General features: G+C 37.4%; 2 protein-coding genes across 3 annotated transcripts in view; one reads left to right on the top strand and one right to left on the bottom strand.

Annotated features, from left to right (window-relative positions):
- Positions 1-8,226, top strand: part of LOC143846399 (transcription factor MYB3R-1-like) — a 28,054-nt gene extending 19,828 nt beyond the window's left edge. The window contains exons 9-12 of one of the 2 annotated variants that reach the window (XM_077354833.1): positions 1,537-1,826; positions 4,310-4,427; positions 5,819-6,061; positions 6,902-8,226. In XM_077354833.1, coding sequence (XP_077210948.1) covers positions 1,537-1,826; positions 4,310-4,427; positions 5,819-6,061; positions 6,902-7,036 — 786 coding nt within the window. In that variant the 3' untranslated portion in view covers positions 7,037-8,226. Of the gene's footprint in view, positions 1-1,533; positions 1,827-4,309; positions 4,428-5,818; positions 6,062-6,901 lie in introns of both variants that reach the window. The other variant, XM_077354832.1, reaches the window with a different exon arrangement.
- A 337-nt stretch (positions 8,227-8,563) lies between these two features.
- On the bottom strand, positions 8,564-10,435 carry LOC143846401 (photosystem I reaction center subunit VI, chloroplastic-like). The gene is made up of 2 exons (XM_077354835.1): positions 10,119-10,435; positions 8,564-8,881 (listed from the first exon to the last, which is right to left on the bottom strand). The coding sequence occupies exons 1-2, from the start codon at positions 10,380-10,382 to the stop codon at positions 8,702-8,704; spliced, it is 444 nt and encodes a 147-aa protein (XP_077210950.1). The 5' UTR covers positions 10,383-10,435; the 3' UTR covers positions 8,564-8,701.
- Between the last annotated feature and the right edge of the window lie 3,703 nt (positions 10,436-14,138).

Raw genomic sequence — 14,138 nt, 5'->3', positions numbered from 1 at the left:
TCACACCCTCTCTCTTTCTCTCTCCATGTCCACTCTCTACATATTCACTCGCTTCATGTCCTCTCTTCACGTCTCTCTCTCTCTCTCTCTCTCTCTCTCTCTCAACAATCAGTCTTGTGCTTAGGAATCATACAACGGGGCCTACTTATTTCGATGATCTAAACCAGTCATTTAGTGCTCAGCGCCATAGATAGATTATGTCCCGAAAATCTTCTCGAGAAAATGATCGTAAGCCTTTGATCTACTTGGTGTAAAAGGATGACTTAAAAAGGTTTGTACATTTATTTACCCCTGTTGAATAACATGTAAGGTTAGTTTAGTCATTACTTGTAGATTAGGGGTATTGTAGTCATTGTACATTGGATGCCCTATTTGGGGCCTATATATACATCATTTACATGAGCAGCTCCCTAGTGGAGACTCTCCATCTTCTTCATTCCTCTTCTTCTTCCTCTCTTCTAATTCTAGACTCATTTCTAACAACCCCTACAACATGTGGTCACTGAAATCAAATACTCCTCTTAGTTTACACTAGACATTGGAACAATAGAAATTATTTCAAGGGTAAACCATTGCAAGGAAAGTTCCTTCGTAATGGTTTACCTTGAAATGGGTTACCTTTTCTTATTTACCCTCACTGGAATAGAACCAAAAAGGTTGTATTATTAGTAAGTGCAAATCGGCACCTTTTGCTCTGAATTTTTGGCAACTATAACATTATCTTGAATTTGCACATTTTATATACCCTAGTGTAGAAATTGAGAGATCTCTAATTTCTCAAAATAAGATCAAACCACGATGTGCACAAATGTCAAAAAGAGATGCAAGAAACATAATTACAAAAAGCAAGAACAAAAGATTTATGCGGTTTGGCATTGTGCATATGTCCACGGGAGAAGAGTTTCACTATTTTGGTTTAGGGCTATAAAACTCTCTTTTCTTCTCGGCCAAGAAAAATTGCAAAATCTCTCTCTCTCTCTCTCTCTCTCTCTCTCTCTCTCTCTCTCTCTCTCACACACACACACACACACACACACACACACACACACACAGAAATACCCTCGTGTAAAACTGAAAATTGATTTTCTCTTCCAGGGCACAGCCCTGAAAGCCCTGGCAGGGTAATCAATCACTGCCAAAATAGAAGACATCTTCACAGCACCTAGCAATAGATTTTCTTGAGAAATGCATGTTTTTTTGCATCAGTACTAAGTGCTTTTGGTCCATATTTTTGTTATCATGATTTCTACTGGAGAGTTCTATCGTATTATATTTTCCATATTATTATATTTAGATATTCTAAAAAACTCTCTAAAAAAATTTGCTGACTATTGCCATCTATTGGAGTCGCTGTGTATTAGCTTGCTGATAAAATTGAAGATTATTCTGTTTAGAATTTGTTGTTGTTCCATGGTTCATTTTTTCTCTATCAATTGGATTTCTCCCTTTTCGATCTTCTAACTTGATTTTTAGTTCTGTCATCTGGCTTCACTCTATTTGAATTTAACAAGCCCATTTTTTTCTCTGATGCAGCAGCCAAATGGAGTTCTTGTTGAACATAATATGAATGACATGTTGTTGTTTTCCCCTGTTCAAGATGGATACCCGGCAAATAATTCTTTGAATGGATGTTCTAGGTCTTTAAAAACCATTTGTAGAAGTTTAGAGATTAAATCGGACAAGTCTGGTTTAAATGGCCATTCTGATCCATGTTTTTGTGGCATTCTCTCACCTACTATCACTGAAAGGAGGATTGATCGCCCGTTACAGGTAACATTTGAGAAGGCCGGGTTGCCCAACGATTCTGGCATTGAAAACTTCAGCATGTAAGACTCCTTCTACTTTGTTCTTAGTTATTCGTACTTCCAATATGTGGCCAAATTTTTTATTTTATAACTTTCTGATGAAAATAGTCTATCTAAATAAAGAGATTTGTAGAACTTGTCAAAACAAGTGGTAACCATACCATTTCCATATAATAAATTGTGAACTGTAATGATATATGTATCAATGCTTAAGCACTTGTGGTTGGTCTGTACCCACTCAACAAAAAACTGGGTTGACTCAAACGAGTCAACGGTTGTCTCCTTGAAGTTTTTACTGACTATAGCTAGTCATATAAGTCCTTGGTTAAATGACTAAGTAGGGTCAAAGCTATGTCCATCAAAGTGAATATATATTTGAACCCGGTGAGCGAGTCATATTTGTTCACATTGCTACAGGTTGTATTTTTCATACATTTTGTAATTAATGTATGAAGATATTATTTGTTCGTTTCATTCTCGGTTCCCAACTTGGTTACCATATCATTATTCTTTTATTAATTAAAATCCTATATTTATGAAGTGATTTACCAAGTCAGGTCAAAACCAAGTAGACTCAGCCAGGTAACATTTATAAATCTGGTTTGTGCAACTTTTGTTCCTAGAATGGAAACGAATTATATTAAATCCTATATAATTCATATATAACTTATATGAAATCCTATATTTATTAAGTGATTTGGTGATATTAAATACATTATACTATAGAATATATTATTTTGAGTTTTCTTCTACCGTTTATATCTATTTTATGTTTGTGGGAAGGGTGAGTGATGTAGATTGTAGGCCCAATAATTGGCATATTTGCCCATTAGGACTTTTAGTGATTTATTTCCATGTTATTTAGTATCTAGGATTTTTATTTCTTTTTGGATTGGTATAAAGGAGCGGCAAGGCTGGGATCTGGTGGGGGTAAACGACAAAAAAAAGGCAGCAAAGTGCTGGTGGAGGTGGGGTTGGGTTTATGGCCACTCAGGTTAGAGAGAAAAGGGGATCGGACGGTTAAGGACAAGATGGGATGGTTGTGGCTGGTTTGGATCAGGTAAAACTGGGGATTAAGGTGATGTTTGGTACTATCTTCTTGTTGTGAAAACCAAGAGTGAAAGGGCTGTTACCTGCGGTTGAATCTTTGGGGAACTAGTACGTCGTGGATCCTTTGCTCTGATACCAAATTGATGTAGGCCAGGGAAGAGAAAAAGAAGAATGAATAGAAGAAGAGAGGAAGGAGAGAAGAAGAAGGAGAAGATATAGGGAAAGGGTAGAGAGAGAGAGGAAATAAGAAGAAGAGAAGAGGAGAAGAAGAATAGAGGAGAAAGAGGAAGAAGAAGAAATTATGGGAGAATAGAAATTAGAGGGAGAAATATGTATTTACTTCAATTAATCATCAAAACTAATAATCTCTAATACATGGGGCCTATATATAGGGAAAGGGTAGAGAGAGAGGAAATAAGAAGAAGAGAAGAGGAGAAGAAGAATAGAGGAGAAAGAGGAAGAAGAAGAAATTATGGGAGAATAGAAATTAGAGGGAGAAATATGTATTTACTTCAATTAATCATCAAAACTAATAATCTCTAATACATGGGGCCTATATATAGGCAATTGAAATAAAATTCAATGGAAAATAAATAAATGCCTTAACTCTAAATAACATGGAAAATAAAAGCCCTGAAACAAAATACCATGGAAATAAAAACCCTAAAAACTAAATAACAGGGAAATAAATCCCTAGAAGTCCCAATGAGCAAATGTGCCACTTATTGAGCCTACAATATGCATCATCCCCTCCCTATTGGGTTGCCATACCTGGGCATATAGGAAAACAACTGGATTTTTAAAGACACTGAAATTTGGTAGAACCAAGGTTTTAAATTTCGGTTTCGAAAAGCGTTCGGTCCTCACCGAAACCGAAATTTCGGGCGAAATCCACGAAACGAGATAAAATAATATTTTATCCCAGAGAAAATTTCGGCTGAAATTTCAGGAAAGTATTAAATAATTAAAAAAGGGAAATGATTTCAGTGCCACAATGTTTTGATAAACATGCACTCCACTTGTTTGTCGTGTAGCATTTAAAGGGCTTTAAGAGCTTTTTGAGAACCGTAATATCCTTTAAATACTACATGACAAACAAGTGGAGTGCATGTTTATCAAAATATTGTGGCGCTGAAATCATTTCCCTTAAAAAAATATATAGATTTTTGGGTGAAATTCTGTAAATCTCGGCCGAAATTTCGGGGGAAGTGAAATTTCGAACGAAATATAACGTTTCGGGTATTTTGGTTCAAAATTTCAGATTTCGGTCAAAATTTAAAACCTTGGGTAGAACAGGCATTTGTCCCCATGGAGTTACTTTTCTGCATATATTTTCATGGACTTATTCTTCTGCATAATTTAAGGAGCCTTTTCTTTTACAAATCTTATTGCAGAACTAGTGATGCATGATCATGCTTCTTACTGTTTCCATGTCTGGCTGTATTTCATAATAGATATTCTGACACTCCCGGCATTAAAAGAGGGATTGAATCTCCTTCAGCATGGAAGTCACCTTGGTTCATGAACCCTCTTCTTCCAGGACAGAGGTTTGATACAGAAATAACATTCGAGGTACTACACATATCCTTAGTAGTATACTTCTCCACAAATTTATTTATCAAAGCGTCTAAATACAACAGCGGGGACAGGGTCTCCGACAGGTATCTGCAAGCATTAATCCAAGGTTTAAAATTTTAATTTCGGTGTCGGCAGTGGCCAAAACCCAAATTTCAGCCGAAATACCAAGATTTCAGCCGAAATTCGGTAATTAAAATAGAAATTGCCGAAATTCGGCCTAAATCCGGGCCGGCACCTAAGTCATGTACTTTCGGTGTCGTCCCTGGCCTTGGCCGAAATTTTAAACCATGCATTAATCCCATGCAGCTTGTAATCCAAAACAGAAAACGTACAGAACCTCTACCATGTGGCAGTGCACCAGCTCTCCCCCACAGACTTTATATTGGAGTATCGCACTGTACACTGCTACAGAATGTGCCAAACTGATAGCAGGAGCCAACGTCTCGCCTTAGATACCCGGAGCAAACGAAGTCCTTCCTAATGGTTTTGTTGTCACTATTAATTCTTTTAAATGGATTTCTGTTTACTAAGCTTCCTGTAAGAGTTTAGCATAAGAAGGCTGCTGCATTTCTATTGCTTGAAAAGAAAAACGCGTGCATGAAGGCTGTGACATTTTACCATTTCAAGAAAAAAAAAAGGCTGTGACATTATGAGAAACCTCGTTTCAGGCTATGAAATCTATTTAGTTTCTTAGCTAATATAAATCAGTCGTCGTTGCGCATCCAAACACTTTGGGCCCATTTGGCTACAATGAATTGTTTTTCATGATAAATCGGTGTCTCAAAGGAGAGATGAGGAGTGAAGTGGCTAAAAATCAGGAAACAAAATACCGGAAACTAGTGTCTCCAAGTGGTAGAAGTGGCTAAAAATCCGAAAACAAAAAACTCTACCCAATATCTGATCGACTATTTCCAGATTTGCTACTCATCACCGGAGAGACTAGTTTATGGTATTTTGTTTCCTAATTTTTAGCCACTTCACCCTCATCTCGATTTATCATGAAAAACAATCATGTTAGCGAAACGTGCCCTCTGTAACAACTTGTCTGCGTGATTGACACCTTGTTTCTCCAACGACGACCCCCCCCCCCCCCCCCCCTCCCCTTCACATTCTCGGAATTCTATTGATTTTCTTGTAGAACTTTTGTTAAATGTATTCATCCATATGTTTTGTACACAAACAAAAGAAAAATCATTCGATATGTACATTTCTAGCACTTTCATATGTCCATATTTTCTGTACCCTGCAGTTCTGATTTTGCAAAACTGTATAGGCTGAACCTGTACTTGATGGTTCCCATATGCTACAATTGTGCCCTTGTAGGTTTTCAAATGTGTCCAACTAAAATTCTTTGACTCTGTTATTTTCTAATAAATTTTTTGCAGGATATAGGATACTTCTTTAGTCCTGGAGACAGATCCTATGATGCCATTGGGTTGATGAAACAGTTGAGTGGACATACTGCGGCCGCGTTGGCTGAGGCCCAAGAGGTTCTGGCAAATGTAAATGCTGATCCGGCTGTTTCCCACGCAAGTGAAAAATGCCTTGCTAACCAGAATTCCTCTGCAGTGAATACTTTCCCGGAAAATGAACTGGAAAATCTTGTTCCTTTGCCCCCTGGTGTTCTGGTATGATATTTACCATTTCCAAGTTGAAATTTACTTCACCCCTTAGGTCTCCCATCCTCTCTCTCTCTCTCTCTCTCTCTCTCTCTCTCTCTCTAAACATACATACATGCACATGCACTCACATCAACACACGTATCTCTGGGGATTTATGCAGCTACTCAAATCCATGCAAACCTTTGTTTTTTTTTTTTTTTGACTCAGCAGCCACATTCTGAGTTGACCAAGCAGTTTTGGGATTTTGATGTCCAGATGCATCTGTAGACATAAGATCACAATCATATGGGCTCCCATTAGCTATTTCAAATTGCTTGGCCATGTTGTTTTTCATGTTAGAACCTGAAACCATGCGGCCAAAAACTCAAGGTTGCATAAATCTATGTCACAAATATCTCCGATATTTTCAAAATATCGTGTTTTTATTGTGGCATTTTCACAAGACGACGAAATCCTGAAATAATCCTAGTATTTTAAAAATATAGCGATATTTTCATTTTTATCATAAAATATCACAAAAATATCACAATATTATCCTGATATTTTTACGGTATTTTTATTTTATATTTTTTCATAAATTTTATATATTTATATATTTTAAAATTATTTTATTTTTATCGTTTTTCGCTATATAAACCCAAATATATATATATATATATATATATCCCGATATTTTCCCTTGCCGGGAAATTCCTGAAAACAATATTTGTTATATAGGCACGAATGAAGCAACTAAAGCTCGTGGCTTGAGGTTTGCATCCCTCAAGCCCTCAACTACTGAACCTAGTGATGCATGTCTGGTTTTTCCATAGAACATATCCTTCTCATTGGATGTTTTCTTTGTAGACGGAGCGACGTGTTCTTGATTTCAGTGGTTGTGAGACACCAGGCAAAGGAGCCGAGAAGAGGAAACCATCTGTGGTAGGAAATGCAGTAAGCTTCTCCAGCCCGTCTTCCTATCTGATGAAAGATTGCCGTTAGCAGCTTGTTTCGGTTACACCACTACAAGAAGCTTCTCAAATTCCCTCTTCCAATATGTTAAGAGGGTTTCCATTAGCATTTTGTTACTCAACTACTGAAAGCCTTCTCAAGCCCCCATGTTGAAAGGTCGCTGTTATCAAGGTTTTATTGTTAAACCCCCACTACAGTGAACTTTTCTCATCTCTTCCTGTCTCAAGAGTTGGGTTTCCATTAGCATGTGGTTAAGTTCAACCCATTATAGTAAAGCTTCTCAAGCCTATATCCTATCCATTGGAATGTTTCCAAGCCCATGTTCCTATACCTTTGTGTAAGCAGATTACCGTTACAAGGTTGTCATTCCTGAACCTGCAAGTATGTTTCCAAGCCCATGTTCTTATATGTTAAAGGTTACAGACCGATTCCACCTACCAACATTTGCATTTCTTCTACTTTGTTTGTTCTTCTGCGACACTAAGCTTCTCGAGTCCCTCTATATGCAGGTTATTATTGTTAATCCATTACAATTAGCTTTTCTGGCAGCCCATTCACATCCATAGAAAGGCTAACCTTTTGCGAGTCTTGTGCTTAACCTTCAGGTCTCAAGCCTACACACCCTATCGATCGAAAGGTTGCCATTAGGAATTTGTTATGGTTAAACCCATAAGTATGTTTCCAAAGCCCATGTTCCTATCTGTTAAAAGTTTGCAATCAGAAGGCTGTGTTGGTCACCCCAATGGGAAGCTCCAATTCCATCCAAAGGGTAGCTGCTTGCAAGTTTGTCATTGTCATCCAACATTTCCATTTCTGCTACTATTGGCTGTTTATTCTTCTTCTACAGCTTGTTCTCATCAGACCAAAGGTTATCTTTAGCACATTTTCTGGTTAACCCTGCTCTTGGGTATCATATTCTATTCCTCTAAATTATATACATATATATACAGTGTTTTGTTTTTCTGTCCATTTATCTTTTGTTTGTTCTTTTTCTCTTTAAATATAAGAGATTTGTCAGTTCTGTAATTTCTGTTGCTACTTTATTCGGACCCATTCCAATCGGAAGACAATTGGGCTGAAGATTTGTCAGGTGTGTAATTTCTATTGATAATTTTATTCGGACCCTTTACAATCTAAACAACAATTGGAATCTTTTGATGTATGGTTTCTCATGAACATCAATTTTGTATTATATAATCCTTTGGGCTTAAAATTTTGAATTTTTGTTTCTAAAATATCAACTCTTGTCTTAGAAATGAATTCTAGACTTAAAAAGGTGATTCTGGGCTTAAAATTTTGAATTTTTGTTTCCAAAATATCAATTCTTGTCTTAGAAATGAATTCTAGACTTAAAAAGGTGATTCTAGGCTCAGAGCAGAATAGTAGGTGAGGGCCGTCAGCCGTGAGGCAATCTGGTCATTTGGACCTACTAATTTATGATACCCCAGCCCGTAGGGAATCCAACCAAAAACCTAATTTCAACCCATATTTAAACAGGCTGAAATTTTATGCTGGAGAGAGAGAGAGAGAGAGAGAGAGAGAGAGAGAGACCTAATCTCTTCACAACAAAGGTAGCTTCCATTACATAATACCAATCAAAGATTGTCCCAAGAAGGTTTAGGCTTAGTTACATGTTGACAGACTGATACACACCAACAACATACAGAAGGTTTAAAGAAGTGGGTCCCACGCCGATCATATCTTGCCACGTGGCCCAAGTTTAGGTGGCAGTTGTGGGCCCTTCTTGATTGGTAGTATGTCACCTGTGGCTGTGGAGCTGAGATAGGCAAGGGTAGAGCCACCCCCCAATATCAAGAACTTGAGCAACAACCCTCTCTTGGTGAATGGAGCTGCAAATGTCTCAAAGAACTTGCTCTACATTTCCATCACATATTGTAGTCAATAATAAAATATCCAAATATTAATTAAGTTCTTGTGTGAAAACACAAACGTATACATGCATCAGGAGAGTTATCCTCAGTCTCTTACTTATTTTAATAATGACACTCCTCTCCTTATTTCCCACTTTTTCTAATTAGCAGTAGACAGTTAAAAAAATGTAAAATGAAGAGATGAGTGCCATTATAAAACCAGGGGAGTAAACTTGAGAAGGTTGAGTACTTGAACTAGCCCTTAAATTATGATTTAGGAAGTTCTTTATCCTAAAAAATTTACGCGAATCTGGTGCACAGCCATTAGATTTAAACCTTCATCTGCCGGGGTCCATCGATGACGTAAAAAATACACCATTTGGACACTGCAACCATTAGATAGTAACAATTTTGGTCGTCGAATGTGAATAATTATCATTTCATTTTTAATTCAAGTTGCTAATTGGGTAGTTAAGGAACTTTTCGGATAATTATTTACAAATAATTGTTATGATAAATGTTAATGACTTCTACAGAGACCTTAATCTCCTCTTTGTTAGGGATACCTTAAATCATCAGATCAGTGTAATTATTTGCAACCTTTCTTTCAAGGTAGGACCCACTAGATCAACAGTCAAGATCTTTTAATCAAAAAATGTCTAGCTGATTTTAGAAGATAAAATTAGCAGCATCTTTTTAGCAGTTCTCTTTTCAATTTAAGTAAAATTTTGTACTTGCTCAAAGCCTATAATTTATCCTCCAGTCTTTCATAATATACTGAATTTTTCATTAGAATTTTCCTAGAATCTTAAATAATTTTCAAAATATAGCTAAAGACTTTTAGCAAAAAGTGGTTCTGAATTGATGAAGATCCACTCGGCTTCATTGTATCTTGGAGGTGAATTCGTGGTTCCCCTTACACGCAATTAGTGAGGGTGAATATCGTATTAAGAGAGATTTTATTTGTTAAGCGGGCGGACAAGCTCGCATTGGATTTGCTGCCCTTGGATCCAACAACAGCTCAGTTTTTAAGAAGCTACCGTTGGATCAAATATCAAGGGTGGTACTTCCATCATACCAACCAATACTCATCATTTTGTACTTGCTCAAAGCCCATATTTACCCTCCACTCCATAAAATACAGAATTTTTCAATAGCGTTTTCCCAAAGTCCTAAATAATTCTTAAAATAGTGGTAAGGACTTTTTAAAAAATGGAAAAGAAGAAGAAGAAATTACGAACCTGAAGAGAATTATAAGGTGATGGGGCATCTGAGCCATACAAGTCCCATTGCCCTGTGGTGTTGCCAATGTCCTCCAAGTCAAAGTAGATGCTCTTCTCCCCGTACTTGGCCACGACGCCGCCGGACTTTCTTCCGAGGTTAGTGCGTGTCAGATTCCGGCAAGACGGCTTGACGGAAAGTTTGGTTCCGGCAAGGGAGCTTCCTCCCAGGCCCTTAACGGTCACCGGTTGTACTGCTGCTAAGGTAGCTAGAGAAGAGGCCATCACTTTTTATTTTTCCTTTGTTTTCTTTCTTATATTTTTTTCCTCTCTTTGCCTGCTTTTCATATATATGTAAGGGTGGTATTTTGCGGGTTCTGAGATTGCCACGTGTCAAATCTTATGTTTTTGAGAGATAGTGTATGTACCCACTTCGGTGATGACACTTGGCTACTCTGGGATAAGGTTATCCTTTTGCAATCTTATACATGGACTACATTGCATCAATCATCAGCTAAAACGTGAATTGCTAAGCCCAGTGGTGAGAGAAGACATGGGTGAAATGATTTTAGACTGTTTATGTAGCTAGTGGGCCAAGACGAGATCATACCACTATCATGGTCTCTTCTACTAATCAGGGCCTTTCAATATCAATAATTAGTTGTTTTTTGGGAAAATGTCCAAGGCCTCCTCTGATTTGAATGTTGGGAATAGATTTTTGAGTTCAAAGCTGATTATTAGACTCAAAATTAAGGCCCTGTTAGTTCTGACCATGTTGGTTCTGGATTTTGAGAAGGGAAATGATATTTCCCACCCCACCCCCGTGACGGATAAAATCCTCCCCTTAACGTTATTAGTTAAGTTTTAAAGGCAAAGAAAAACATTAAAGGTGGTGAATTTATCCTCCAGCAGTGAACCATTCTCACAGAAACCGTTAAGAGGGGGGATTTTAACTGTTTCGGAAGGGGGAGGTATCAGTTCCTTTATGAGAATCAATATTGCGTTTAATTTTTAGTCCAACTCAATATCGATTCTCATAATCCAGAATGAACAAGGCCTTTGGATTGTGAGAACCGACCGTGAGTCCAAAACTGATTATTGGACAAAATTAAACATAAATTTGAGTCCAACACTCAGTTTTGGACTCACAATCAGTACTCAAAATCCCAAACAAAGAGGGCGTGAACATAATTCTGATTCCAATAACCACTTTTGCCTTAAAAACAATTCTGAAAATCTAAAACAAACAGGGCCTAGGAAAGCTTCTTTCAGTCGAAGGTAGATGCTCAGTTTTGGACTCATTATCAGTTCTCGAAATCCAAAACAAACAAGGCCTAAACATAATTCTTACATCAATAATCATCTTCAGAATCCAACACAAACGAGGCCTAAACATAATTCTGACTCCAATAATCACTTTTGGATTCAAAATCAATTTTCAAAATCCAAAACAAACATGGCCTAAACATAATTCCGACTCCAATAATCACTTTTGGATTCAAAATCAATTTTCAAAATCCAAAAAAAAAAAAAAAACAGGACCTAGGAAAGGTTCTTTCAGTCAAAGGTAAAGTTCAAGAGATATACTTCTCATTTGAGGGGACAAACCATAAGAAAACGTCAAATTCTTAGAATAATTAGAAAATTCTTGAATAATACCCGAATTTTACACCCTTTTTACACGTAATTGAAAACCTGAATAAGCAAAAACTCACATATTTATTAATTTACTTGTAAAAAATCACAGCCAAATATTTGGAATTAGACCCGAAAAAAGATATTGAAAAAGATATAATAGATCTAGCGAACACTTGCAATTAACCATCCTTCTATGTTTTTTTAGCATTTCCTATTTAGGGAAAATCTAATCTAACTACTATATCTGAAGGCGGAATCGTGGGTTAAGTTCTTCCACCCTTTGCTGTTATTTCCACTTGTGTCCCACTGCCATAATTCCAATTGTATCCCACATGTAAGGGCATTTGTGTCATTTGCTGTTATTTCCGCTTTTGTCCCACCTTTTGATCCACAGTCAGCATTACTCTTTTACCATTAACCCCTTTGCTGATATCTAACATCTACCTCTATGAGAAATTATTTGAGGGTAAAATCTTAATCTACATGCGAAAAGTACCGACACGGGTACCTGTCTATGACAATTACGGCGAAAAACTACCAAGAAGAGGTAAAGACATATGACAATGATGAAAGAACTACTTTATATTACGCATGCAGGACACTTGCAAAATATTTATGGATTCCGGGCACCTAAAGAGGAACAACAATTATGGAAACCCCCATCGATTGGAGGGTTAGGATCAACCTATGGAAATGGTTTTACGGGCACAACCGATTGATGTTGTGTTCCATCACATGGACGGTTTAGATCAACCTATAACCCTCTATAAATCGAAGGGTTCGGATCAACCTATGAAAATTATTTTTGGGCACAACCTATGTAGGAAGTGGCCCATCCAAAAGAAATTTCTTTTCTTTTTGTCTAGGATTTACACGTCAGCATTACTCTTTTACCATTAACCCCTTTGTTGATATCTAACACATCTATCTCTATGAGAAATTATTTCAGGGTAAAATCGTAATCTACATACGAAAAGTACCGACACAGGGTACGGGCCATACTGTACATTTTAATAGAGTGAGGAGTGCGATCATCAAAATACGGTGCGTAGTGCCATTATAAAATATGGTAGTGAGAACATTAGCACTATATATAATTTCAAACCGTCGTTGTTACTTGGATGTTTCCACACAGGTCGGGTTCAACCCGAATTTGGGTTGGGTCGGGTCAGGCTTTTTCGCAAATCGGGTTGGGTTGGGTTGGGAAAAATCAACCCCAATTGGAAATCGGGTTGGGTGGGTTGGGCTGTCGGGCAACCCGACCCGACCCAAAACCCGAATTTGGGTTCTATCTGAAGAAGTTCTGTATATGTGTGTTTTTCTTTTTCAACATTGAAATAGTCTCCACAATCCATAATGGACGGTTTGGATAATCCTATGGTGCTGGCCATACCGTACTTGAATAAAGTGAGGAGTGTGATCATCAAAATATAGTAGTGCGGATAATATTTCCCTTTGTTAATTGTTAGTCCCATTTTGGTTTGGATATTGAGAACTGATTGTGAGTTAAAAACTTATTATTTGTGACTCACTATTGGTTCTCAAAATCCAAAACAACCCGGCTTGAGTTGAGGTGGTCAACAATTGGTACCATATCAAATCGGGTCAGCCCAACCCAACCCAACCCGAATTGGGTCAGGTTGACACCCAAGTTGCACCCCTAACTATGACGAAAAAACTGCTTTTCCTTATTCACTATGTGCAGGTCAAATTACAGAAATGTTGATATTACGAATGCAAGACACATTGATGAATTTTGGACACCTTAACAAGAACAACAATCGTGGAAACCTCTACAGATTGGAGGGCTAGCATCAGCCTATGGAAATGATTTTACGGGCACAAACTATATTGATGTTGTGTTCCATCACATAGACGGTTTAGATCAACCTATGATGTGGTCTGTACAATTTTAAATGGATAGCACGTGCATTTTTACTAGTTTACATAAAGCAGCTATACGTGCATAATTAGAAAAACACTTGCACTTCATCTGAATTTTTCCTGAAGAACAATGCTTCATAATTTCTATTGTAGCATGAGGTCGAGTATGATTGATCTAAGAAATAGGCAATCCAATCTAGATCTATAAAAAAGAGTACAAAATATAGAGATTCGACGGTCTGGATTAGTCTCTCGAAAAACTACTGAAGATGCAGTTAAAGAAGAATGATTCAGTAGGAGCTCCCAAATTTGGTTGATCGTGGCCGTCAAATTGGATAAAAAAGGAGTACAGAATATAGATGCAAGGGTCTAGATTAGTTATTAGAAAAACAATTTTAGTTAAAATAAGAATCCTTCAGTAGGGTCTCCTACCTTGGTTGATCAGAGCCGTCAAATAGATAGGCTTTGCTGTGGATCAAAGCTGAACTACACCACGCTGAGTACTCCTTATCAATCAAT

This window comes from Tasmannia lanceolata, unplaced genomic scaffold (genome assembly GCF_043159265.1).
Source record: "Tasmannia lanceolata isolate RefF3 unplaced genomic scaffold, GAP_Taslan_0.1 ptg000015l, whole genome shotgun sequence".
Lineage (NCBI taxonomy): Eukaryota > Viridiplantae > Streptophyta > Magnoliopsida > Canellales > Winteraceae > Tasmannia > Tasmannia lanceolata.
The sequence above is the reverse complement of the archived record's forward strand: the minus strand, read 5'-3'. Positions and strand labels throughout refer to the sequence as shown.